The sequence below is a fragment of the Cavia porcellus genome, unplaced genomic scaffold, assembly GCF_034190915.1.
Source record: "Cavia porcellus strain 051 isolate PalLab524CR breed Dunkin Hartley unplaced genomic scaffold, mCavPor4.1 scaffold_1, whole genome shotgun sequence".
In the NCBI taxonomy this organism is placed as follows: Eukaryota; Metazoa; Chordata; class Mammalia; order Rodentia; family Caviidae; genus Cavia; species Cavia porcellus.
Genome location: NW_026947484.1, coordinates 194,289,356 through 194,315,150, shown reverse-complemented (window position 1 = coordinate 194,315,150; position 25,795 = coordinate 194,289,356). Strand labels below are relative to the sequence as shown.

The window sequence follows — 25,795 nt, the reverse complement described above, 5'->3', positions numbered from 1 at the left end:
ACAGTGGTAATATGAATTGGGAAAATAATGGGGAACTAGGTACAATATTGTTCTTGTTTTTGTTTTTTGGTTCTAGGAATCGGACTTGGGACCTTGTGCTTGCCAGGCAAGTGCTTGTGCTGCCGGCCCAGGTTCAAATTTTTGTTTATTTCAAGGAAAGGATGATTCTCAGGCACCACATAGTAAGTGTTCATCTTTGTTAGCTGGTACTTCATGCAGCACACTGGATATTTGACTTTGAAACTTACCGGTAGTAATAGAAAGGAGCCTTTTTCTTAGATTATATAGCCTACCTGCACTTGTTTACATAAATCCTTTACAGGAGCAGGTGCAATAATACGTGAACTGCAATGCGACTCTTGGTAAATCTGGTGAAAGGAACAGGCAAGGGTATTTGCAAAGCATTAAAGGGCAAGAACAAAGGACAGAATGCAAAAGGTCCTTTAGAAAATAATGCTTTACTATGGTTTTTTGTTTTACTTTTAAGTATTATGTATGTATAATTTTAAAATTTAAAAGAAATTATAGACCTAACATGTTTAACTAGTTCCCTACTGCTCTTTCCATTCTTTTCCATGTTGCGTTAAGTTTTGTTTGTAATAGTATTTATTTTTACATTTCTTTTTTTTTTACATTTTTTTTTCTTTTCTATTTTTTATTGGTACCAGGGATTGAACTCACGACCGCCAGCTTGCAAGGCAGATGCTTATGCCGCTGAGCTAAATCCCCAGTCCCTATTTTTACATTTCTTTATACACATACATACACACACACACACACACACACACACACACACACACACATTTTTGGTCTTTTTGAGACAGGATCTCACTGTGCAGTTCAGGCTGGCCTTGAGCCCACTTTGTAAACTGGTCTTGAACTTGAACTTGTAATGATTCTCCTGCTTCAGTCTGCTAGGAGTACAATTTTTTTTTTTTTTTTTTTTTGAGATAGTGTTTCACTATGTACTTCAGGCTTGCCTTGAACTCATGGTTCTCATGCCTCAGTTTCCCAAGTGCTAAGATTACAAGTGTGTGCCACCACGTCGAGCTACATTTCTTTTTTTTTTTTTTTTTCCTTTGTTTTTCCCTACTTTGTTTTATGAGACAAAGGTCATGCTGTGTAGCCCACACTGGTTTTGAACTCACCATATAGCCCAGGTTGGTCTTGAACTCATAGCATCCTCAGCACTATTTTTATTTTTTATTTTGAGATAGGTTCTCACTAAATTGTCTAGACTGAGCTTGAATTTGTGATATCTTCTTATCTCATCCTCCCAGAGGGCTGGGGTTATAGGTGTGCACCTCAGTGCACATACGATACTACTGCTGCTGCTGATTTTTTTTTAAAATGATGATTTTTTTAAAGATCTTGCTGAGTTACCCAGGTAGGACTTGAACCTTCAAACCTGCTTCTTTAGCTTTCCTAATTTCTGGGGATTATAGGCATATGTCAGTGTGTCCAGCCTATTTATTTATTTAGAGGCAAAGTCTTGCTAAATTATTAGCTCAGGTTAATCTCAAAAGTTACCATCCTCCAGCTTCCATTTCCCAGGAAACTAGGATTACATTTGTACCACCATGTCCACTGTATTGCCACTGAGGCCCGTCTTACTGCTATTTCTCATTTTTCCATTTTAGTTTGTTATTATTGAATTTGTACTATATAAGTTAAGAATTTATTTTATGATAATACCCTATGCCATGGTTACTATTTTGTGAATATAAAAGTAATAGTTCTAGTTTACTTATATTATTACCCTTGCTTTCACAAATAGTCATTCTTGGGCTGGGGATTTAGCTCAGCGGCATAAGCGCCTGCCTTGCAAGCAGGCAGTCGTGATTTTGATGCCTGGTACCAATAAAAACGAAAAAGACAAAAAACAAAAACAAATAGTCATTCCTTTTTGCTGGATTTGATTAACCTTGCCATCTCTCACTTATTTAGTTTTTAAGTTTACCTCATAGTTTATCCCTGCAGGAGTGTAAATATTTTCTTTTTCTTCTTCTCCTCCTCCTTCTTTCTTCCTCCTTTTTTTTTTTTTTTTTTAGACAGGGTATCTATGCAGTTCAGTTCAGGCTGGTCTTGAACTCACTTTGTTGCCCAGGCTGGCCTCAAATTTACAGCACTCCTCCTGCCTCAGCCTCCCAATCTTTGTGTTGGGATTACAAGCATGTACCACTATGCCAGGCTTGGTAAATGTTTTCTTAAAATGTTCCTAGATACAAGATTGTTGTATTTTAACTACAATGTAAGTATTTTTAATTTTATAAAAAATAAACATAGAAAGGTATACAAAGCCAGATGTGTTAGAACACATCTACAATCTCACTTCTCTGAGAGGCTAAAGCAGGTAGATCCCAAATTCAGGCATAGTGTAGGCATCTTAATGACTCAGGAAGACAATCTCAAAATGAAAAAGTGCCGAGACATAGCTCATTGTGAAGGCTTTAATCCTCTGTATCACAGACAAAACTGTCTTTTGTCTATTTTGGTATCCTGGAGAGTTTATTTTTGTGGTCAAATATTCATAGCAAAGTTTACCCTATAACCATTTGTAAGTGTATGGTTTTCTGCTATTAAGTACATTCAGGATGTTGTGCAGTGCTTACCACATTCATCTTTAGAAAAAGTTTTGTCTTTCAATCTCAACCCTTTGCCACCACAATGTCTTTGTCTCTATGAATTTGACTATTTTAGGTCTGTCATTTAAGTGACAGCATACAGTATTTGGCTTTTTGAGCTTGACTAACTTCACTTAGCATAATATATTCAGGTTTCATCCATGTTATATGTAGAATGTATCAGAATTTTCTTATAAAGCCTAAGCAATATCTCATTGTACATGCATATATCACATTTTCTTTTTCCACTCATCAGTAGATATTTGAGTTGTTTCTACCTTTTGGCTATAGTGGATAAGTTGTTATGATCATGTGTATGCAAATATTTCTTCAAGTACTTCCCACTTTTTTCGGTGTATGCACAAGGAATTTCTGGGTAATACAGTAATTACATGTCATTCATTCATTTAGAAACTGGAGAGTGAACCCAGGGGTATATACTGAGCTACATCCCAGCCCTTTTTTATTTTATTTTTTAAAATTTCGCAACTGCGTTTGCTATCTTGTTTAGGCTGGGTTTGAATTTTCAGTCCTTTTGTGACAGTCTCTTAAGTGTCGGGATTACAGGCGTGTGCCAAAGTACCCCTGCCTCAGATGGGTATTTTTCACTGTTGCTCACACTATAAGGGGTCAATATTTAGAGTACTTGAGGGATTATAACAACAGAGCAACCTGATTTAAAATTAAAGAATAAAAATTAATAGTAAATGACAGGTACCAGAGTTCATTTGTGACTAAGAGTAAACCTCTAGTTAATGTGATGTGGATCAGGCACTGACTGGCATGAGGAAGAGGTTGTGGGGATCTGACTACATACTCTTTCTATTGTTTTTGTTTTTTGAGAGAGGTCTCACTGTGTAGTACAAGCTGGCCCTGAAATTGATAGTAGCCCAGGCTGGCTTCTAACTTGCTATTCTCCTACCTCAGTCTCACCTTGACTACTCTTTATATTTATTGATACTTGACCAATCCTTTTTATACCATTCCTTGCTGTGCTGATACCTCTGGTTTCTTTTTCTCTTGTCTATCTCTGCCTGTGTGTCTTTCCTCTGCAGTTCTGTAGAGTAATAAACGTATTCCTTTGTTTCCTGACCACCAGACTAGTTTTTATCTTTCTTTGCTCATCTGAATCATTTACCACTTATCTTTTGACTTCCAGCTTTTACAATTTGTTTTGTGCACTCCCATGTGTCCTTAAGATTTTTGGACCTTAAAAAATAAAGGTCCTGGGCCAAGGATATAACTCAGCAGCACAGCGCCTGCTTGGCAAGCGTAAGGCCCAGAGTATATTCCTTGATACAAAAAAAAAAAAAAAAAAAGGAAGAAATAAAGATCCTTTTTTATGTAAGCTTTGTAGTTTGTGAAGAAGTGGTAGTACATATACATGGTTAAACATTTTATTTTTTTATTTTTGGCCTTTTCCCTTTTTAGTGGTACCAGGGATCGAACTCACGACTGCCTGCTTCCAGGACAGGCGCTTATGCCGCTGAGCTAAATCTCCAGCCCCTATGGTTAAAAATTTTTTTTTGTGTGTGTGTCTTTTTCCTTTTTATCGGTACCAGGGATCGAACTCACGACTGCCTGCTTGCAAGGCAGGTGCTTATGCCGCTGAGCTAAATCCCCAGCCCCAGGTTAAACATTTTTAACCAAAAATTCAATGTCTTTTATATTCCATAATCTTCTGATGATGTTTCTGTACCATTTATTATTGAGGAGAAATGGTTTACTTCTCAAGCTGAAAGAAACACTTTTATTACAGTACTAAAAAATTACTAATGATATAGCAGAAGAGCTTAGCAGTGGGAGGTGTTCTCAGGTCACAGTAAATGTGGGCACTGGTCCAAATAGAAAAAGCAAATATTCTCTACTTGCTGTCAACTGAGTTATTATCAAGGACTGTGTAAGCTGGGTTTAGGACTAGGAAACTTTTTCTTAACCTGATTAAAGCTATGTTAAGCAAATAGGAAAAATTGTGATAACTTATGTAATATTTTGAAGTCATTGCTGAAACTTCATAAGAAAATAATAGTGAGATGCCAGTTACTTTAATACTGTTCATTGGGATTATCAAAAGGTTTTTATAAACTCTAGATTTGGCTTTACATAATTACACATTAATGTTTGCAAATTACTTTTACTGTAAGTACATTTTACATTACATCTTTTTCACCTTTTTTTTTTTTTGTACCGGGGATCCAACTCACAACTGCGTACTTGGAAGGCAGGCACTAATGCTACTGAGCTAAATCCCCAGCTCCTATATTACAGCTTTGCCCTGAAATGTTTGGTTTTTATTATTTGTTTATCTATCTATCTATCTATCTATCTATCTATCTATCTATCTATTTGATACTGGGGATTGAACTCACAACCTCGTACTTGCCAGGCAGGTGTTTGTGCCAATATTTGGTTTTTATATTATGTCATGTTTGGCAAGAATAGGAAAGTAAGAGTTACAGTGAAAGTACATTAAACTTTAAAAAAGATCTTTGAAGAATCTAAGGAGTATGAGAAAGACTGGACAGAAAAGTTACAACATGGAGACAGTGAAATTGCAGAAACCCAGGAAATAAAGTGGTTCAAGAAGACAGAATGAGGGGCTGAGAATATAGCTCAGTGAGTGGCACAGTGCCTGCCTGGCAAATGCAAGGTCATGAGTTCGATTCCTGTTACCAAAAACAAAACAAAACAGACAAAATGGGGAATGGTAGAACTCCTCAAAGACGAGGACTTCTTGTGCAGGGTACATTTGTGTTTTACTTTCTTTTTTTTTTTTTTTTTTGTCTTTTTCGTTTTTATCGGTACCAGGGATCGAACCCACGACTGCCTGCTTGCAAGGCAGGCGTTTATGCCGCTGAGCTAAATCCCCAGCCCCTGTGTTTTACTTTCTTACCTGTTAATTTCTTAAGAAATGAAGTGATACATCTAGCCCAATGCCTGACACTTTGCATTTAATTACAGTGGTACCTTGGTTTACAAGCTGAATTCTCTCTACAGTTTTGGTCCCAAACTGGAAGAGATCCAAATCAAATTTCCCTACAAGGTCAGTATTGAACCTAAGCATTGAATTTGACTTGATTCTCATCAACTCCGTTTGCCACCAGAATTATGGAAAAAAGTACATGAACCAAGGCACCAGTGTGTTTATCACCACTTCCATCTGTCATTGCTCATGTATTTTTCCTCAATAAAGAAAATTGAAAGATGTATGCATCTTAATAAGTCTCATCGCTTCTATTTCCTAGATGCCTCAAAATACATCTTGTAGTTGGACTGGGTGCCACACAACTATAATCCTCAGCACTTGGGGGAGTCTAAGGTAGCCAGTGAGCTCCAGGCCTGCCTGTACAACAGAGTGAGACTCTTATCTCAAAAAACAAAATAATTTTCTATTCATTCCCAGTGTCTTTGCTTTTGCTCACATGTCTGAGCTTTTTCTGTATTCTTTTTGCTTTGTCTGTATGGTTTCTTCTCAACTTGGCCCCTATATGTTCCTTGACCACTTACTGGAGCAGGCATTTTTTTTTTCCCCAATAAGCATTTCTTTCTCAGTGCTGTCTTAGCGTCTACTAGGTATCTTGCTTAAGGCATGTTAATTTATAATCTTTTATTTCCATGTTTGTCTTTTTAGTTAGACTACAGCCATTCAGGGATGGAGATAATGTTCCAGATATCCTTGTTTTCAACTCTCACATTGGTACATGAAAATGTGATTGTTTTTAGTAATATTTTGCATTTATTCATATAAATCAACATTCATTTATTCATGTGAATTTATTTACATAAATGCTTATTGTCTGTATAACTAAAAACAAATGTCTGATGAGTTCAGTGTTCGTTTGTTTGTTTAATAGCACTGGGCTTTGAACCCAACACTTAGCCATATTCTCAGCCTTTTTTTATTTTTGAGATAGGATCTTGCTAAGTCACCCAAGCTGGGCCCAAACTTGCATTCCTTCTGCCTTAGTATCCTAAAATGATATGATTATAGGATGTGCCACCAAGTCCAGCTTTGTTTTACTGAGATTACATTTAGTAGTACTGTGAGCATTTTAGGAATGTGTAGTAGTCTTACACACACTATTTTGGAGTTACTAGCCTTACAAATTGGCAAATTAGAAATTTAAGGAATTACTTGAGAAAGAGTCTAAGGGCCTAATTATTTCTGTAACAAATGTGTCTTCAGGTGAGACTTAGAATCACTTTCTGTATTTCTTGATATAGCTATGCAGATAAAATTTAAAAAACATTTAAATATCCATCCCTTTTTATTTTAAGACAATATCTCACTTGATAAGGTGCCCATGCTAACCTAAAATATGTGATCTTCTGGCCTCAGCATCCCAGGTAGCTGAGAATAATTTTTAAATGGTAACTTTCCTCTCCTCTCCTCTCCTCACCCTTCTTCTTTCTCCTTTCTCTCTTTACGTCCTTCCTTCCTTTCATTCATTTGTTTGTTCTTTGGCACCGGGAATCGAACTGAGGTCATCATGCTTACCAGGAAGAAGCTGTTCCATTGTAACTATATCTCCAGCCCTTAAATGGTGAATTTTTAATACTTAAAATTTTTATTTTAGTCAGGCATAGTGATACACATCTGTGAGTGCAGCACTCAGGAGGATGAGGCAGGAAGATTGTCATGAGCTCAGGGCCAGCCTAGCCTGCTTAGCAAGTTCAAGACCAGCCTGAGTGTTCTTTTTTTTTTTTTTAAAGTGTATGTGAATTTGGTTACTACTTAGATGATAGTACATTTACTGACAGTTTTGGAAATAAGTAAATAAGTTCTAAGGGCCAGGATATAGCTCAGCAAGTAGGACAGCACCTGCCTGGCAAGTGCAAGGTCCTGAGTTCGATTGCTGGTACCAAAAAGAAATAATTGATAAATTTTTAACATAAGTTGACTCAGATAAATGAAAATAGTTTATCTTTTTAATTGTACCTTGTTTTTTTCCCCATCTGTTAGCACAGCAGTGATGAGCTATTTCCTATGGGATGTAGAACTGGACAACCAATTCTAGCTACCAGATATAATTATAAGCTGTTACTAACCTATATTTGTAATTTAATTCATAGACTTAGATAGCATATGTAATCAAAAGCTTTTTTTTTTTTTTTTTCTTTTCCTGTTACAGGATCTTGTAGTATAATTTAGGCTGGTCTTAAACTCACTGTATAGCTGCCCAGACTGGTCTTGAGCTTGTGATGATCCTCCTACCTCAGCCTCTAAAGTGCTGGTATTAAAGGCATGCATTACCAGACCTGGTAGAAAGCTTATCGTATTGAAATGAAACATTACTTCAGAAGAACCCGTGCTTGTGTATAATGAGTGTGTAATTGCAATGTGTGATTCCACATGTGATCCACACATATAAGACTCCATAAGGACATCAGATCTGCTGAGAAACTATTATAATTCATAGATTTCATGTGTATACAATTTCAAATTTTTAATAATGATCAAGTTCACAACCTTGCGCTGCCAGGCACGTGCTTGTGCCACTGAGCTAAATCCCTAGCCCTTACAATTTGGAATTTAAAATATATTGTGTTATAGTACAGTAAAAATTTAATGTGTAAAAAATTGTTTGCTACTTCAGTACTATTTTAATCACTGTATCTCAGTCATTTGAACCTAAATATTTTGTATATTAATTTGTGTAGTTGAAGTCCTGTGAGTTTTAGTTTGTTTGTTTTTCAGATAGAGTCTTTGGATCTGTAGGCTTGTATCACTGTAGCTGCCAGTAATCTCCACCTTACCCTCTACCCTATTAGGGATTGAACCTGGCTTCACTCATGTTAAGCAAACACTACCACTAGCTCAATACATTTTCTGGTTTGGTTTGGGTTTTTGAGACAGGGTCTCACTGTGTAGTTCAGGGTAGCCTTGAACTTACTATATAGCCCAGGCTGGCCTAGAACAAATAGTGATCCTCCTGCCTCAGCCTCCCAAGTGTTCAGATTACAGGCATACACCACCATGCGCAGCAGTACTATTTTTTTTTCCCAGAAAAAAGGAGTAGAAATGATACAGAATTTCAAAAAAAAAATAACATATCATCACTAGTTGATATAGTACACTAGTTGATATGTTACACATTGTCATCTTAGCAGTAGTTGTTCAGGTTACAAAATCAAAGCTTAAAAAAATTAACCGGCAAACAATGACGGCACAAACTGTGATGAATTAACAAAAACTTGATATGGTTATGTATCTTGCACACTTATACATACAATTATATGTGTTACTACAAATTGTTCTTTCCTTTCAAGCACTTTCCCTTTCATTATTACAATATCTATTATACATTTTGGATCTTACTACTCTTTCAGTTTTTTATTATTATTTTTTACACTAGAGACACCATGATATTTACAAATGTTGAGTATGATTTATTTCACTTATAAGGATAGTCTCAAGTTGCCTCCATTTACTTATAAAAGCCACAAGATCATCCCTTTTATAGCTGAGTAATACTCCATTATATAAAAAAAGTTATTTTCTTTTTTGGTACAAGGGATCAAACTGATGACCTCAGCATTTGCCAAGCAAGTGCTTGTGCTATTCAGCTAAATCCCCAGTCCAAAACCTTTTCTTTTAATGCCCCATCATCATTTTTGTTAACACCAAGTACATTTGTTAGAAAAGAAGAAAGTTATGAAATACACTCTTTCCTTAAGAAATTAAAAATAAAAGACAAAACCAAAAATGAATCAAAGAAGGTAATAAAGATCAGAATACATAATCCTTTTTCAAAATGCCAACATCTTTTTTCATAAAGACTAACATTTTGGAGCCAGGCATTTAGCTCAGTGGCACAAGTGCCTGCCTAGCAAGTGTGAGGTCATGAGTTTGATCCCTGGAACAAAAAAAAAATTTTTTTTTTGATTCTTACATTTCTGTAGAAATACAAGACTTAGGATAGTCTAAACAACTTTGATAAAGGAACAAAATTAGAGCGCCAGCCCTCCCCAATTCTCATGACTGAGCACAGAATTATACTTATCATGACAAAACGGCATTGCTCATCATCATTCTTTTTTTATTTTTATTTACTTATTTTTTTAAGACTAGTCAAGTGCAGTAGGGAGAAGAGGGGGCGGAGAGAAGAACAAGGAGTTCAATCTGTACTGACTGTGAACAGTCAATTGAGATAACTCACTACCTTCGGACCAGCCTCATCATCATTCTTAACATTATGCCTCCTACTATTCTCTCCCCCAAAGATAATCAATCATTATTAATGGTCAGGAATGTATTTTTCTTTTTTTCTGTATATTATATTACATACAATGTTTATGAAAAAGCAAAATATATATACACTATTTTATGAAAAGTTAAAATAGTACCAACTTTTGTACTGCTTTGTCTTTTTCATTTAACATGTTTTAGATATATTTTGGTGTTGGTGTATATATTGGTCTGTAACATCTTTTATAAAGACTACAGTGAGCTCCACGTGATGGTACACGAATATAATCCCAGCACTTTGTAAGACTGGGGCAAGAAGATTGCAAATTTGACTTGTTTTAGAAATTCAGTGATCTGGCAAGATCTTGTCTGAAAATTTTTAAAAATTTAAAAGGGGGCTGCTGAGGATATAGCTCAGTGTGAATAAAGCACAGCTTCAGTGATTGATGATACAGGCATGATTCCTTGGTGAAACAGTTATTGAGGGGTTGTTACTCAGGTATATGTTCATTCTGAAAGCCCATTGATTGGCTCTCAGAAACCTGGGGCTGTTACTGATAAGCTTGCTTACAAAAACATGGTACTGAGGCAGTGTGTTGTTTTTGGCTTGAGTGAGTCTCTCTGTCCTATGTTGGAGATCAAACCCCAAACCTAAGGCTTCAAGCACGATAGTAAGTTTGTTAAGTGATTTAAAATTGGCTCTTTTGCTTCTGTTGTTAAACTGTCAAGTATTGATTAAGAAATTTAAAAGCAGTTCTGGTGACTTTCTTACTATGGCTACAGAACAGTTAATTCTTTTGCTACTAACCTGAACCCTTGACTACTTGGAGAGAATTGAGATTGTAGCTTAAATGGTAGTGCTGATTGATAAGGTCCAGAGGTGTCTTCAGCAATTTAACAGAAGAAAAGATTTGTAAAAGGTGTTCACTGCCTCCTGGTTGCTGATTTTTCTTAAAAATGAAGTTTGATCTTTTTCTTCTTAAATTTGAAGTCAAGTTTTCAATTCATATGTCCATCAACATTCTCATCCAAAGTATTAATTGAATCGTGGTTCTATTTGAAATTCCACTTTTATTTTCTGCATAAATATATTCAGTTTCTGTTTAGTGTCACTGATCTGCCTGTGTGTCGTTTCCTTTTGGGGGGGGGTTAGTTTTGGGTTTTTTTGAGACAGAGTTTGGTTTTATAGTCCAGTCTGGCCTTGAATTTGTGGCAGTTCTCCTGCCTCAGCCTCCCAAATACATGCATTACTTTGCCCAGCCTTCATTTCCTTTTTTAGTTATCACAGTATTATAGGTTGCTTTGTCTCCAGTGAGACATATCTCCTCACTTACTGTTTCTTAATTAGAAATGTCATTACATATGGTGGGGCATATCTGTAATCCTGGCACTAGCACTTCAGAGCCAGACGCATGAGGATTGCCAGGAATACTGCAGTGAGTTTTGAGGCTAGCCTGGGCTGCGTAGTATGACCTTGTCTCAAAAACAGAAAAAAGAGTTATCTATATTTTTGTTTTGCTGTTTTTGGCAGTACTGAGGATTTAACCCAGGGGCACCTACTACTGAGCTACAGCTTTACCCCTTTTTATTATGAGACATTGTCTTTTAATAAAATTGTTCAAATGAAAAGGAGAAAAATGGAAAAAAAGATTTTGTAAATGAGGATGGGAAGAAGGGTTTAAGGGAGGGGAAGGGAAAGGGAAAATAAGAATCAATATACATTGTATATGTACAGATTCTCTCTGATTGTGATCATTGCAGTAAACATATACCAATGAAAAAATAAAAATGATTAAAAAAATTAAGTTGCCCAGGCTGCCCTTAAACTTCTTTAACTTGTTTTATTAGTATTATTGTTTTTTATTTTTATTTTTTATTTTTGAGGCAGGATCTCACTACATAATCCAGGCTGGCCTTAAACTGACTGTGTGTTATAGGTAATCTTCATTCAGACTCACAGAGATCATCCTGCCTCAGCTACCTGAGTGCTAACATTACAGATGTGCACCACCATGTTCAGCCTACCCTTAAACTTGTGACCCTCCTGTCTTGGCCTCTGAGAGTACCAGGATTACAGGCACATATTACCACACATGTCTGCATTTGCTCTTTTATGTAAACTTTTTAATCTCCTTGCCAAGTTCCATCAAGTTCACTTGGTTAGTAGTGGTGCATTTGTGTTAATATGATTATGTAAAACACATTAAAACATTTTTTAAAAGCTTTATATTAAGTCACTTTCTTTTTTTAGTTTTATATGTTTAAAATTCTCTAATACAAAAGTAAAAGTAAACTTTTGAGATTGTAGCTTAAATGCTAGTGCTGATTGATGAGGTCCTGAGGTGTCTTCAGCACTCTAACAGAAGAAAACTGTGTAGTAAACTATGTATCTGTCATAGAGCTTCCATAATTAACTGAATGGCAAATCTTGTTTTTCGTATACCCATAGATCCTCACATTATATTGTAACATCTTTTGTCATTTCATTTGTGAATTTGTCTTTTGTTTGTTTATTTGTTTTAGTTTGGTTTGGTTTTGGGTTTTTGTTTTTGTTTTTTGGGGGGTGGTCTTGAGGCAAAAAATTAATTTGTAAATATTTTAGAATGTATTTCTAAGATAGGACTTTTTTTGTATTTGTGTCTCGATATGATAGCCTGAGCTGGCCTCATTTGTGATGTCTAGTGCAGTCCTTAAGCCTTTGTCTCCAGTGCTGGTGTTACAGGAATGTCATTAGGTGAAAGAATTCCTTGATATCTAGTAAATGTTTACCTTTTTGTTCTAAGTTTGTAGTCTGTTCAGATGACTTGCTGTATTCCTAGAATTGAAAATGGGTGAGAGCAAGTGTTCCAATTGATTAAGCTCCCCTACTCTTCTTTTGGAAAATAATAATGGTCCTGAATACAATGAAAATGATTTAACCTTTGATAATTTCAGATTATGTACCTTGGGATTCATTTTTTTAGATTCTTTTAAAATTTGTGTGATTCTCATGAGAACTCTGTAGGCAGTATTCTTCGTCATTGCATATGGAAAGAAAATCAACGCCTAGAGATTTAAATGATTTGCCTAAGATTAGAGGGGTAGCAAAATGTGCCAGTGCCAGCCTCCAAAGCTACTAATTGATTTATTGTTTAGTTGTTTTTTCACCTCTTCTTTCCCCTCCCCCTTCCTGTATGAGACACTTACACTATCCTTTAGGCCTTTTTTTTTTTTTTAAAAAAACCAGTACCAGGGATTGAACTCACGACTGCCTGCTTGCAAGGCAGGTGCTTATGCCGCTGAGCTAAATCCCCAGCCCCCTTTAGGCTTTTTAAATGACCAGCTTAAAGTCTTCTTGCTTATGCTCTTGTTGCTTTCACTCTCTCTGTTTCTGTCTCTCTGCCCCCCTCCCCCTTTCTCACCTCTCTCTCTCTCTCTCTCTCTCTCTCTCTCTCTCTCTCTCTCTCTCTCTCTCTCTCGACTTGCTGTATAGTTCAGATTGGCCTTAACTTCACGTCAGTGCTCCTGCCACAGCCACTGTTGGCAGGCTGCAGGCATGTACCACCAAGCTTGGTTCTAAAGCCTTTGTTGAGTAAATTAAACATCTGGGCTTCAACTTTTCTACTGATTTCCTTTTCCACTAGGGGTTTATGGACCATGTTTTTTTTTTTTTTTTTTTTTTATGGTTTGTAGTAATTTTCTTTTGGATATACTTTAGCAGTTGTAAAAATTGGACTCCCCAAGTTAATGTTGTTGCTGTTTGTTGTAATTTTTGTTTGCTTGCTCAGCGAGCGACTTTAACCTAATTTTGTAATGTCTATATTCTTCGTTCCTTGTAGCTAGTGAATTACTCAGTTTGTAAGCTTCATGGTTAACTAATGGTTGGGTAGAGATTTCCTTACTGTCTTGTAGTCAGTTAGTTTCCTGGGTTTTGTGGATGGTGTGTGTGTTCATCATACCCTTTATATTCAGCCAGTGGGGCTGGGGGTGTAGCTCAGCAGTATAAGCACCTGCATGGCAAGCACAAGGTCCTGCGTTCAATCCTGGTTACAAAAAAAAAAAAAAAAAAAAAAAAGGAAGTCACAGTATATATTGAGCCAGACAGTTGCAAACTCTGCCTTAGCCTTCATTTTTTGCTTGCACATTAAGTTAAGTCAGTGTGAGTTTAGGACCTTCTTAGGTCTTTTTGATTTAGCAAATAGCCCAGGCATGTCCACTACCCTGCATACTGACATGGTTTCTAGTTTTTCATGTTTTTGTTTTTGTTTTGACAGGGTCTTGCTTTGTAGTCTAGGGTGGACTTGAACTTGCTGTGTAGCTAAGATGTCCTGGAATTTATGGCAATCTTCTGTGTCTGTCTCCCAGATGCTGGCTTGGCATGGTCTTCTGGATCCATAGGATTTTGCCAGAACTTCTCAAAGCCGTAACCGTCTGATATCAAATTTTTTTGAGTTAGTGTGTTACCTGTTTTCCTCTGTATCAGCCAGTTTGAAGTTGAATAGTTGTCTATTACTGTTTTCAGCACATGCCACATTGGCCAAACTCTAAATCAGATCAAATAGCCTTGCACAAGTGGATCTTTGGAAACCACTCAGAATGCCAACTAAGGACAGTTATCTGGGCATAGGAGGGTTTGAAGAAGTTCCAGAGCATCTGTCTTCTCTATTGCCTGCCAGATTACTGTTTGGAGACATTTGATTTAAAGCCACTGCAGAGGTAGAGGGCACAGGATTTAAATAGGATGTTAAACCTAAAAAGCTTGCTCTCTGTAAGGTTCAATTGTTTGCTTGAATAATGCATCTTGAATCGCTGCAAGTTTTTAGATATTTTCTAGCATTTTGAAAATACTGATCCTTAAAAATTGTTTAGTAACTTGCTCATTACTTTTATGAGAGGACTTGATAGTCCTTTTTTTGTGTTACTTACAATAATAAACAACATAAATGCCCCAAAATAAGAATGTAGTGTTTTTTAAAAGGTCTTCTATATATACATATGGTAGGATAATATGTTAATAGTAATAGCCATACAAGTACTTGTAGAAAATACTTTATGATGCGAGAAAATGATGTGATGGTAGAGGTGAAAACAGAGCACAAAATTTAGGGCATGCAGACTGGCCACGGTGGTGCACTAGTAATCCCCACAGTTGGGAGGCTGAAGCACAAGGATTGTTGTGCATTCGAGGCCAGCCTGAACTAGTAAGTTAATGAGACCCCTGCCTCAAAACCAGTCAGTTGATTAATCAAAAAATATGGTGTGTTCAAATTTGTAAAAGAAATTTGGGGGAGGGAATAAGCAATTATGAACTGAAATTGCAGAAATAAACATCAGAATATTAGCATTTACTATTTCTAGGTGAGGAAATAATGTTTAAATTATTTGAGTAGAAAAATATTTGTGTATGTTGTACTATATAAGTCTACACATGTAAAGATAAAATAATAGCATAACTGGTTTTCACTCCTGTTGTTAAAAGTTAAAATAGCTGTGAGTTTTGGTGATTTAACATAACCTTTCATAAATACTTGAAGAGATGCTTTTGAGAGCATGCTAATAACTAGCACTGAAGATGACAAAGTGTACTTTGTTCTTGGGTGTCTACTCTAGAAAGGAACTTTTTTTACGGGATGAAATAGAGTGAATTACTAGGCAGATGGCTAATTTACAGTATCATTTATTAGCATTTTTTTTCTTTCCAGGCACATATTAAATTTCCTATTGACTACCCATATTCACCACCTACCTTCAGATTCTTGACCAAAATGTGGCACCCCAACATTTATGAGGTAAGAGATGTCCATCATAAATTTCTCTGCAGATTTATTTCACAGATCATTATGTTAAAAAGTCAGTTGGGCTGGGATTGTAAGTTAGTGGTAACGCACATTTTATCAGACCTGAGCCCCTGGATTCCATCCCTGACAATACACACATACACCACACACACACACACACACACACACACACACACGCACACGCACACACACACTTAAAAAAAAAAATAGCCTGTATATCTCCGTATGTTAAAGTTGGAGATATATTCACAATTTTCCATTTTTAGTTAGCAGTCTCAGGTTTAATTATTTAAAATTGAGGGTGGTTTTATAATAAATACTATATACTTCTAATTGAAGATTAAGGCTTTAAACCTAGTTCATTGTTAAAGACTAATGCACTGTGTCAACACTGACATTTTAAAATTTTAATAGATAAAATCAGAAATTTGTGTCCCTAACCTCTAACTTCATAGCAGGGTCACATGTTACTATGATCAGTGATTCAGCTTTTTAGGGGATTTGTCGTCCTACATTTGGACTGTCCTCCTTTCAGGGGTTGCTGCCCTGAGCATTTGAGAGCCTCTTGGAATAAATCCAAGGTGAAGTTCTTCTGTTGGACAGGTCAACATGCCTGCAGGAAGCATTTCTAGTTTGGTTAGTTGGAACATATTTTTGCTTTGGGCTAATTCATGAGGATGCTACAATAATGCAATAGTATGTTGGAGCAGCTTTTTTATTTTCTACAATATGCTATTTTTAGTAAGACATTTTCATTTCTCTTTCCTGTTTTCTAACAGGACATGTGGGTGCTGAAAAGCTGATACGTAGTTTCCTCCTCAGAAATAAGCTTTCAGAAAACTGTTTTGGTTTTTTAAAACATTTGACATAGTATCAATAAAAAACAGTAAATATTCTATTCTGTACAACAAAATTAACACACCTTGTAGAGAGGATCAGTTCATAAAGTTTGAACTAAATTTAGTATTTACAGTAGTAATTCAGTTTCTGTCTTAGTTCATTTGGCTGCTGCAACAAAATAATTATGCTGAATAATTTATAAATAGCAGAAATGTATTACAGTACTGGTAACTAGGGAAGTCTAAAAGTAAGAAGGCAGCAGATTTGGTGTCCTGTGAGGAATTGTTTCATGGAGATGATTTCTTCCTGCTGTGTTACCATGTGACCAAAGATGCAGGGCACCTCGCTTGTTCACTTTATTGATTGATTGATTTTGGAAACAGGCTCTCAGTATGTAGCTCAGGTTTGTCTTGAACTTGTGATAGTCTTCCCGTTTCAGTCTCTTGAGTGCTGAAATTACAGGTGTGGGCTAGTATGTCCCGCTACCATACTTTTATTGGGACACTGACAGATTTGTTAGTGTATTGTCCAAAGGCATCACCTCTTAATATTGTCATCTTGGGTATTAAAATTTCAAAATATTAATTTTAGAGGACCCAAATAATCAGCCTATAACAGTATCCTTGTTGGAGGGGGGGGCAGGCATCAAACTCACTACCATGCAGTTGTCAGGCAGGCGCTTACGCTTCTGAGCTAAATCCCTGGCTCTAATTAAAGGTTCTGCTTTTAAAATAATGTAGTATATATAGTTTTGGTTTTTTTTTTTTTTTTTTTTTTTTTGTCTTTTTACCGGTACGAGGGATCGAACTCACGACTGCCTGCTTGCAAGGCAGGCGCTTAGGCCTCTGAGCTAAATCCCCATCCCCATATATATAGATTTTAAATAGAAAAATGAGGAGAACCAACTTTTTGTCTAATAAACCCCTAAAGACATGTATGTACCTGTTTCCATTTCAGTTATTTAATTCTCATGCCCCTGTCAGAAAAAGAAACATTAGTAACAGCAACAAAAGCAGGATAAAGGAGTTCTAACCCTAAAGAGAATAATACATAGTAGGTAAATTCATTCTGTTCTGTTTCAGTACTTTGGCTGTTCTTTCAAGATTTAGAAACCGGGCAAGTTGGCGCATGCCTACAATTCCAGGACTTTAGGATACTGAGGCAGGAGGATTGCAAGTTCAAATCCAACCTGGGCAACCTAGCAACTCTGCCAGACCCTGTCTTAAAAAGCAAACAGGATGGGAGGTTGGAGTTTTAGCTCAGTGGCATAGGCACCAGCCTGGCAAGCACAAGGTCATGAGTTCAATCCCCAGTACAAAAAAAAAAAAAAAAAAAAAGGATGGAATACAGTTTAGAGCCTGGTCCATGGTTCAGTCCCTAACACTGGGGGTACAGGGTGAGGGTTTATTAGCATTAGATTTAACATTGTGCTTAATTTATTTATTTATTTTTTTGAGTCAGGGTCTCACTAGTAGTTGAGTATGGCCTTGAACTTACTATGTAGCCCAGGCTGGCCTTGAACTCGTAGTGATCCTCCTGCCTCGGTCTCCAGAGGCTGGGATTACAGGCTTGTGCCACCACACATGGCAGCACTGGTATTATGAAATGTTTTTATATTCATGATAATGCATGGATGTTCATATGTTTCTGCAGAATTGATCGTGGTAGTTAGGAATTAAATTTAATCTAGTCAAAGTAAACCTAACAGATACTTTTCATGTGCTTCTTTATTTTGGTAACACTGTGAAAGTGATATCAGAATGAACTTTTTTAGGACCTGTTTCAATATTTTTGATTCTAGAAATCCGGGACCAATGTTTCTTGGTTAAGGGGATGCTCTTGGGAAATTGAATCTTGGTATCAGTGGCTAATGTCATTCAGATTGTTTGCTTCAGGCTTATTTATGAATAACTGAAGAGGGAGAGGCAAACAGTGTCAACAACAAAACAAATACAAAAGTATAACTGGGCTCAACAAAATTACTTTTTTTCCTCACAACACACAAAAAAGTTATATTTCTCAGTAACTTGTGATGGTTGTGGGCCAGTTTTTCCTACTAATTCTTTTCTACCCAGCCCAAGGTAGAAAAACAGATACTACTAAGGACATTTTTCTTCCTATTTACTGAATGTAAAAATAAAATGACAAAATAGCTTAAAATTTCACCTGAGATGCATCTTACTTTATTCCTCCCATTCCATTAGTCAAAACAAGTAACAAAAGCAAGTAACAAAAAAAGTTTCACAACAAAGAATAATTTGGTTGAGTTTGTATATGATTAATTGAGATAAGTAAGATAATATACCAGAATCCATCCATTGGTTACAAATTTTTACTATCTCTTGATCCTGCTAATATATACTCTTTCTTAAGGATGACACATAAGGAATTCTGTCCCACCTATTTAATTCACAATGTTGGAGAGGTAATGAAATGATTACAGTTAATTTTCTACTTTGAAAAGGAGTGTAGTGGGAGACCATGCCATTAACTCTTCCATAATGATCTTGGTATCTTTTCAAATGTCTTGTTGATATTGCAGTTCAGTAGTCTCAAAATCACCTCCGTAAGACCATAGTTCTGCTACTGGGAGAAGCTCTACTTCTGGGGGTTTTGTGCCCGTCTCTTGATGGTACTTCTTTTTTCATTATCTTAAGTGTCCTCATCTGAAAATCATCATGGCGGATATGGTGATCTATGGATGATATAGATAAGACCTCCAAATAATATAAGGGTAGCGTCATAACTCCCAACCTGCTAGATTTCCAAAATGCTGAATTTATGTTCTCTAAAATCAAGGAATGAAATTTAGAAACAGTAGAGTTTAAAAGTAGGAAGAATTTATTGAGAGAAAGGTAGCTTCTGTCTGAGAGACAGAAGTGGGCCTGGAACATGGGTTGCTCCACAATAAATATATTAATGAAGGAATACTTGTCCTTTCATTCCTCCCTCCTTCTCATTACCTGGCATCACACCTCCCCTTCCCTTTCTCTCTGTCTCTCTTCTCTTCTCTTCTCTTCTCTTCTCTTCTCTTCTCTTCTCTTCTCTTCTCTTCTCTCATGTATTCATTGATTCATTCTTTAAGACAGGGTCTCATTATGTAGTTCATGTTGGCCTTAAACCTATTATGTATCCCAGGCTGGCCTCAAGCTCTCAGTGATCTCTGGCCTTGTCTCCTGAGTGCTAGGATTATAGGCATATGCCACCATGCCTGGCTGTGGAGGAACCTCACACTTGCCAAGCAGACACTTCTACCACTGAGCTAAACCCCTGGCCTCTAAGTGTGGAGGAATGTTGGATAAATTGACTTTATGACCAAATTTATGGACATTGTCAATAGAAAATAATTTATTACAGCTTTAAAAATTGACAGAAATGTTAGTTACAATTTATTAAATACTATATCCTAAAAAGTTGTGAAACCTGTTGTGCTGTGAGTGAATGTGGTTATCAAAAATTTGGGGCCCGGGGGTTTATTTATTCTTAAATTTATAGTATTATTTTATAACGGTCATCTAAAGTGTCAAATACAAAAAAAGGAGTGCAGGAAATCTGTCCACAAACTAAGACCCAAGGAATCTAGCTGAACGCCTGGATCCTATGTTAATGTCCTGTATGAGTCCAGCTGAAGACCTGTCTCATGCAGGTCTGTTTCACAGATCAGTGCTGGGAAGGTCAGCAGTGGAAGCTAGAAAGTCGTCCAGTGGATGAAAGATAATTGTGGGGCTGGGGATTTAGCTTCATGGAAAGCACCTCTTAGGCAAGTGTAAGGTCCTGAGTTCAGTTCCCTGTACCTACTCCCCCCAAGACATCATTACCATATGAATTTTATAATGATCAAGGGGAAACATGGAGAATAAATGGAATTTTATATGAATTTGTCACCAATGATTATACTGCCCAGGTTATTCTATTCTCCTTGAGTAAGCTTGATTGTGTTATTGTGTGCTTGGAAGTAAAGAACCAGTGATTCTTGTTTATTTTACAAACTGTTAAAGTGATATGCTTGGGTTGAGGCTACAACTCAGCAGCACCCCACTTAACTGGAAGGTAGGTGCAAGGTTGTGAGTTTGATTCCTGGTTCCAAAAATAAAATAACATAAAATGATATTCTCATACGCAGTTTGTTTACTACAAGCCTCACATAAATGGAACAATTTAATTTAAATAACATCTCACTGCGCATTATTAAAAACTTTTTTTTTGCGGGGTGCAGTGTGCCAGCTTAGGAGACTGAGGTAAGAAGATCTTGTGGAGTTCCGAGGCCAGCCTGAACTACCCAGTGAGACTCTGTTCCAAAAAACCAAAACAAACAAAAGCCTTAAATTTTCAGAGCAGTTTTAGTTTCAGTTTAAAATTGTGAAGTACACAAAAATGTTGAATGATTATTTTATAGTGTTCATGTGTTGTCCATTTTCCCTTTAATCAGCCTGCCAGAGTACTTAAGTTTTTATGAGTTCTTGGTTTCCAGGAGTCTTTGGGGTCTGATCTACTCTTCCTTTCTGGAAAATTGAGGCTGCCAAGTGGAATGGAAGTGCTGTTTTATTCTTAAAAGCCTTTGCCCTTCCCTGAATTATTTGAAAAGTAAAAGGTTGATTGCCACTCTGAGAGACTTCTTTTTTGGGGGGGAGGTACCAGGGATCAAGTTCATGACCTTGTGCTTGACAGGCAGGTGCTTATGCCACTGAGCTAAATGCTCGGCCCCTTCTTATAGCATTTTCTGAATGGGTACGAAAGGTTTCAGCCCAGCCTATAAAGGTGTCAGGACCAACATTTTAAATCTTTCACACAGTGGCATATGTATGTATGGTTGTCAGTCCTCCCTAGGGTAGTCCCTGTCCTCTATGCAGGTTCTAATAAAAGATGTGCCTGGGTTATCATATGCACAGAGTGAGCAAACTTTACAGATCTGTCAGGTGGTCACTGCTAACCCTAGTACTGCAAAATCATGAGTGGCCATTTCCATTGTAGCATCTCTTCCTATGTGGAAGGAATCATTACACACTTTGACAGCTTTTTACTGTGTCTCAGTTTGTTTCTAAATATGCCAGAGTCTCTCTTTCTTCCCCCAGTCCTGAGGCCCATTTGTCTTCCTGGGGAATAGAGATTGGTTTTAATCGTTGTTTAGGAACTGGGAATGAGCCCAAGGTTTTAGGGGCTAGTAGGTTGCCCTTTTTGCTTCCCCATCCAGTCTTTTGATTTCCCAAAAAGACTTGGGATATGTCTCCTTGATGCCCTGTAGAGGGCATGATAGGAATCTGCCTGTAGAGTTACAGAGTTTTCTGCCTATGTTTTACAGATGATTGACAAAGCTACTTCCATCAGTGACCCATACCGCCGTAGGGCTTTTGAGGGATAGGTCACTGCCTGCTTGCATAGGTCTGGGAAATCAGTGGTTCACAAGAGCTTGTGGGATCACAGAAACAGAGTTAATAGTAATGCATGTTTTTATAATAACCTCCAAGGCATGTATAAGCTATTCCCCTGTTAACCACAAGTAACCTGCTGTCTGCCGAATAGCTCTGACTTGATGAGGAGTCAGAACTTCTAGTCTCTATCTCAAAGTTAACTTTGCAGCTCCTTCTGTTAGTAAACCTGCAAAGAACCACTGATTAGGAGTCTTCTCAACTCCAGCTATGTGTAGATCCAAGGAGCGTTTTCTAGAGAAGTCAAAACAGAATGAAGTAATTGAATTAGCTCACCCATGATATCTAAGATTGCTCAGGATTCCTCAGAGATGGTGATTATCTGTGGACAGGGACATTGCAAGTTCTGCTGGACCTCTTCATCATCAGAGCAGCAAATAAGGGTTCTGGATGGCCTAGCCCCCCTCCAGGAGTGGGTACGGTCAAACCTCAAGGCACATTAGCAGTCTCACATACAGAGCAGAGCCCAGGTGGAAGCTCACTGAGATTGAATGCCTCGTTTCTTACACTTGAAACAGAACCCCAGTTGTCCTTAGATTTTCCCTTAGATGATTTGGGTGAGTTTAAAGCATTTGCAATTGCAAGAGCTATAATCTTAGCTTTTTTCTTTTCTCTCCTCTGGGTCCCAATTATTGAACACAGAAAAGGCCGTGTTCATCAATTGGGTTATAGGTGTCTGTGGGCATCTGGAACTTTTTTGTAGTCTGTATTAAATGTCTAGGGCTGATTGACAGATGAAATAATGTCCCATGAGTGCTTCTCCCTAGAAGCCAGCTTTTTTTTTTTTTTTTTTTAATTTTATTTAAGGAGAAAAAAGAAAAAACAGAAAAAGGATACAAGTTATACAGAATTTCAGAAAAAATAAACAGTAGGAAATCACTAGTTAATTACATTAGAAGTCAGCTTTTACGTTAGTATGTTTGTGAAAGATTTTTACTAATTGGAATGGAGTTCTTGAGTCATTTGTAAGGGATAGGTCTGATATATTGGTCTTGATATAGGAGAATGAAACTCCGGACCTGCTATATTTGGTACAAGTTCGTGTTCTCTAAAATTGAACAATGAATTTTAGGAACAATAGAGGTTATGAGTAGAATATATTATTGAGAGAAAGAAAGCTTCTGTCTGAGAGAGACAGAAGGGGTCCTGAGTGGGTTGCCAAAGCCTTGTGTTCCAGGGATGTTTATAGAGTAAAATCATGGGATGAGACGGGTTTAAGCTGGAGAAAACTGGGAACTGACAAGGCAGATGAGCATAAGGTGGGACAGAACTATGGTTAACCAATAAGATTACTAGTTTAGGTAAAATTGATTATATTAGGGGCAAATGAGGAAACCAGTCATGTAGAAAGTGGGTGTTCTGACTTCCGGGAGAACATGGCGGATAGATAACAGCAGCTATGGAGGTTCTCTGAGTTAGCCAGCTTAGAATCCAGGAATGGTGTGGTGTGAGGAGTCCTAAGCAAGGGGGGATATTCCCTGCCAACGCAGGAGCGAACTAAGCTGAGAGAAACCAACTGGAAATGCAATCCCGGTGCTATAACCGGAACAGACAAAATCTCAGCACTGAAGCTGGAACCCGCGCCTCTGGATGCAGCGATTTGAATTTGCTGCCACCACTGCTGCATCTGAATCAGCACAGCAGGGACAGATAGGCGAAACCCCTGAGAGCAGGAATCGGTGAACAGAATTGAGAGTGGCACTGGTGGGGACCTGCATCAGCCTGCGATGAGTGAGAGGAACGGGGACCCTTTCATAGATTAGGAGGCTTCAACAGAGGACGTTCTGGGACCAGGCAGACTAGCTGGAACAGGACGCTGCAGTGACTTTAGTCGCATATTCCCCTCTCAAGCGGGACTGGTAGGGAGCGCTTGGCCTGGGTGATGCCGCTGACTAAGACCCAGTGGGCTAGCCCAAACCAGATCTCACCGCCTGGCGGAGCACCCTAACAGTAAAGCCTTCAGTAGGTTGACCTGAAGGGGCGGGCCCAACAGAGGCTGCCCAGGTCTGTGTCTCCCTACTACACTGCAGTGGCCGCAGACACCTAGCCGGCGCAATTCAAACAATCTGTAACCCACAAAGAAAGAAACTGGGCCTGCTATATACACCTATATGGAAGGAACAAAAAATATGAGAAGAGGAGGCAACAAGAAAGGGTCCTCGGCCCCCAATCCTGACAACACTGATCCAGGAAAGGTAAATGCAAAGGACAATGAGGACAGAAAACATGCAGTATCAGACACAGCACCAATAGACATACAACGGTATCTCCGGAGCCTCATAGACGAGTTCAAAAGTGTAGTATTTAACGAAGTAAAGCAAGATATAAGTAGAATAGTTAGAGAAATGCTAAGCACCGCCCAAGAAAAAACAGATGGTAGAATGGAAGAACAGGAAAAAAAGGGAGAATTGTTTGATGGAGAAAATAGAGAAAACATAGAATACATGAAGCAGGTTCAAAGAGATTACCAGGAAACTAAAAACTATTGAAAGCTGGCATAACAGCTTGAAAGAAACTAAGGATAGGTTATCTGAACTGGAGGACAGATTTGTAATATGGGAGCATGAAATGAAAAACTTCTTAAAAATAACAAGGAAACAAACAGCAATATTACAAAGGCTGGAAGATGTTAAGAGGATCTATAACTTAAGAATTAAGAACGTAAAAGAAGTAGGTACACAAACAAATAACTACAAAGGCTATTCACAGAAATAATCCAGGAGAATTTCCCTAATTTAGCAAAAGGTAAAGATATTCAGATGTATGAGGCATACAGGACCCCTGCCACCTACAACCCAAACAGAACAACACCCAGGCATATAATAATCAAAATTCCAGGAATCCAATATAAGAACAGAATGTTAAAAGCCGTCAGAGACAAGAAACAGATCACTTACAAGGGAACACCCATCAGAATTACAGACTTCTCAGCACAAACCATCAAATCATGAAGAGCGTGGGGGGAAATAATTCAAGCTTTGAAATATAATAACCTCTAGCCAAGACTGATATATCCTGCACAACTGTCCCTAGAAATTGATGGAAAAACAAGGTGCTTCCAGGATAAAGAGGAACTAGGGGAATTTGCAACCACCAATTCAACTCCACAGAGAATACTGCAGGACATTCTAAAAAAAGAAAAATACCAAGATTCTAGAGACAGTGGCAGAGAGGCCACAATGAATGGAGCAGAAAGAGAAAAGAAGACAAACTGACAACAAACAACAGAAAAAGAGCTCAACAGAAACGAGGCAGAGAAGGTTGGATGGTAGGAACAGCTGTTTTGGAGAAAACAAGACATCATAATAGCTAGTGCTGATTTAATATCTTGTTTTGAAGTCCCATCAAGCTTTTGTTCTTCTATCTCCATTGGTCTTAACATGTTGTATCTTTTTGGATTTTATTATATATGATAATATAAACAAAAACTTTTATAGACAAGGAGATTATACAGAAACCATTGTTCATTTTCTGTTAGTTGGTTCTAAATACCCTATAATACTGTCATTCTCTTGAATGGTTTTACATTGTCTGGGGATTGAACTCATGACCGCCTTCTTGCAAGGCAGGTGCTTATGCCGCTGAGCTAAATCCCCAGGCCTTGTCTTGATATGTTTGATGCTACAGTATATGAAATTATACTCAAAGATTTCAAGAAAAGAGACACATGGTAACTACTTTTGTGTCGGGATATCTGGTGGTGAAACACTATTTTGCTTAAATGGTTATGTTTTGACCTGTGCTGTTTTGTTGTTATGTTGTCTTTTATCTCAATCTCCTTTTTTTATTATTTACTTTTTTATTTTTATCTTTTTAATTAAGGGAAAATTTTTTAAAAAGCAGGATATATTTTAGTAACCCACTTTGATTTCCTATTAACTTGATTTGAAACCCTGTATTGCTCTCACCATCTTGTTTTGACTGATTTTCCTCTATTCT

The 25,795-nt window shown here is 37.5% G+C and overlaps 1 protein-coding gene across 3 annotated transcripts in view; it reads left to right on the top strand.

The window, feature by feature from the left end:
• The window catches only part of Ube2r2 (ubiquitin conjugating enzyme E2 R2), a 92,919-nt gene that overhangs the window by 40,438 nt on the left and 26,686 nt on the right, over positions 1-25,795 (top strand). For 2 of the 3 annotated variants that reach the window (XM_063226538.1, XM_003470674.5), the window contains exon 2: positions 15,495-15,581. The exons of the other annotated variant lie outside the window; for it this stretch is intronic. In XM_063226538.1, coding sequence (XP_063082608.1) covers positions 15,495-15,581 — 87 coding nt within the window. The remainder of the gene's footprint in view (positions 1-15,494; positions 15,582-25,795) is intronic. 3 annotated transcript variants of the gene reach the window in all.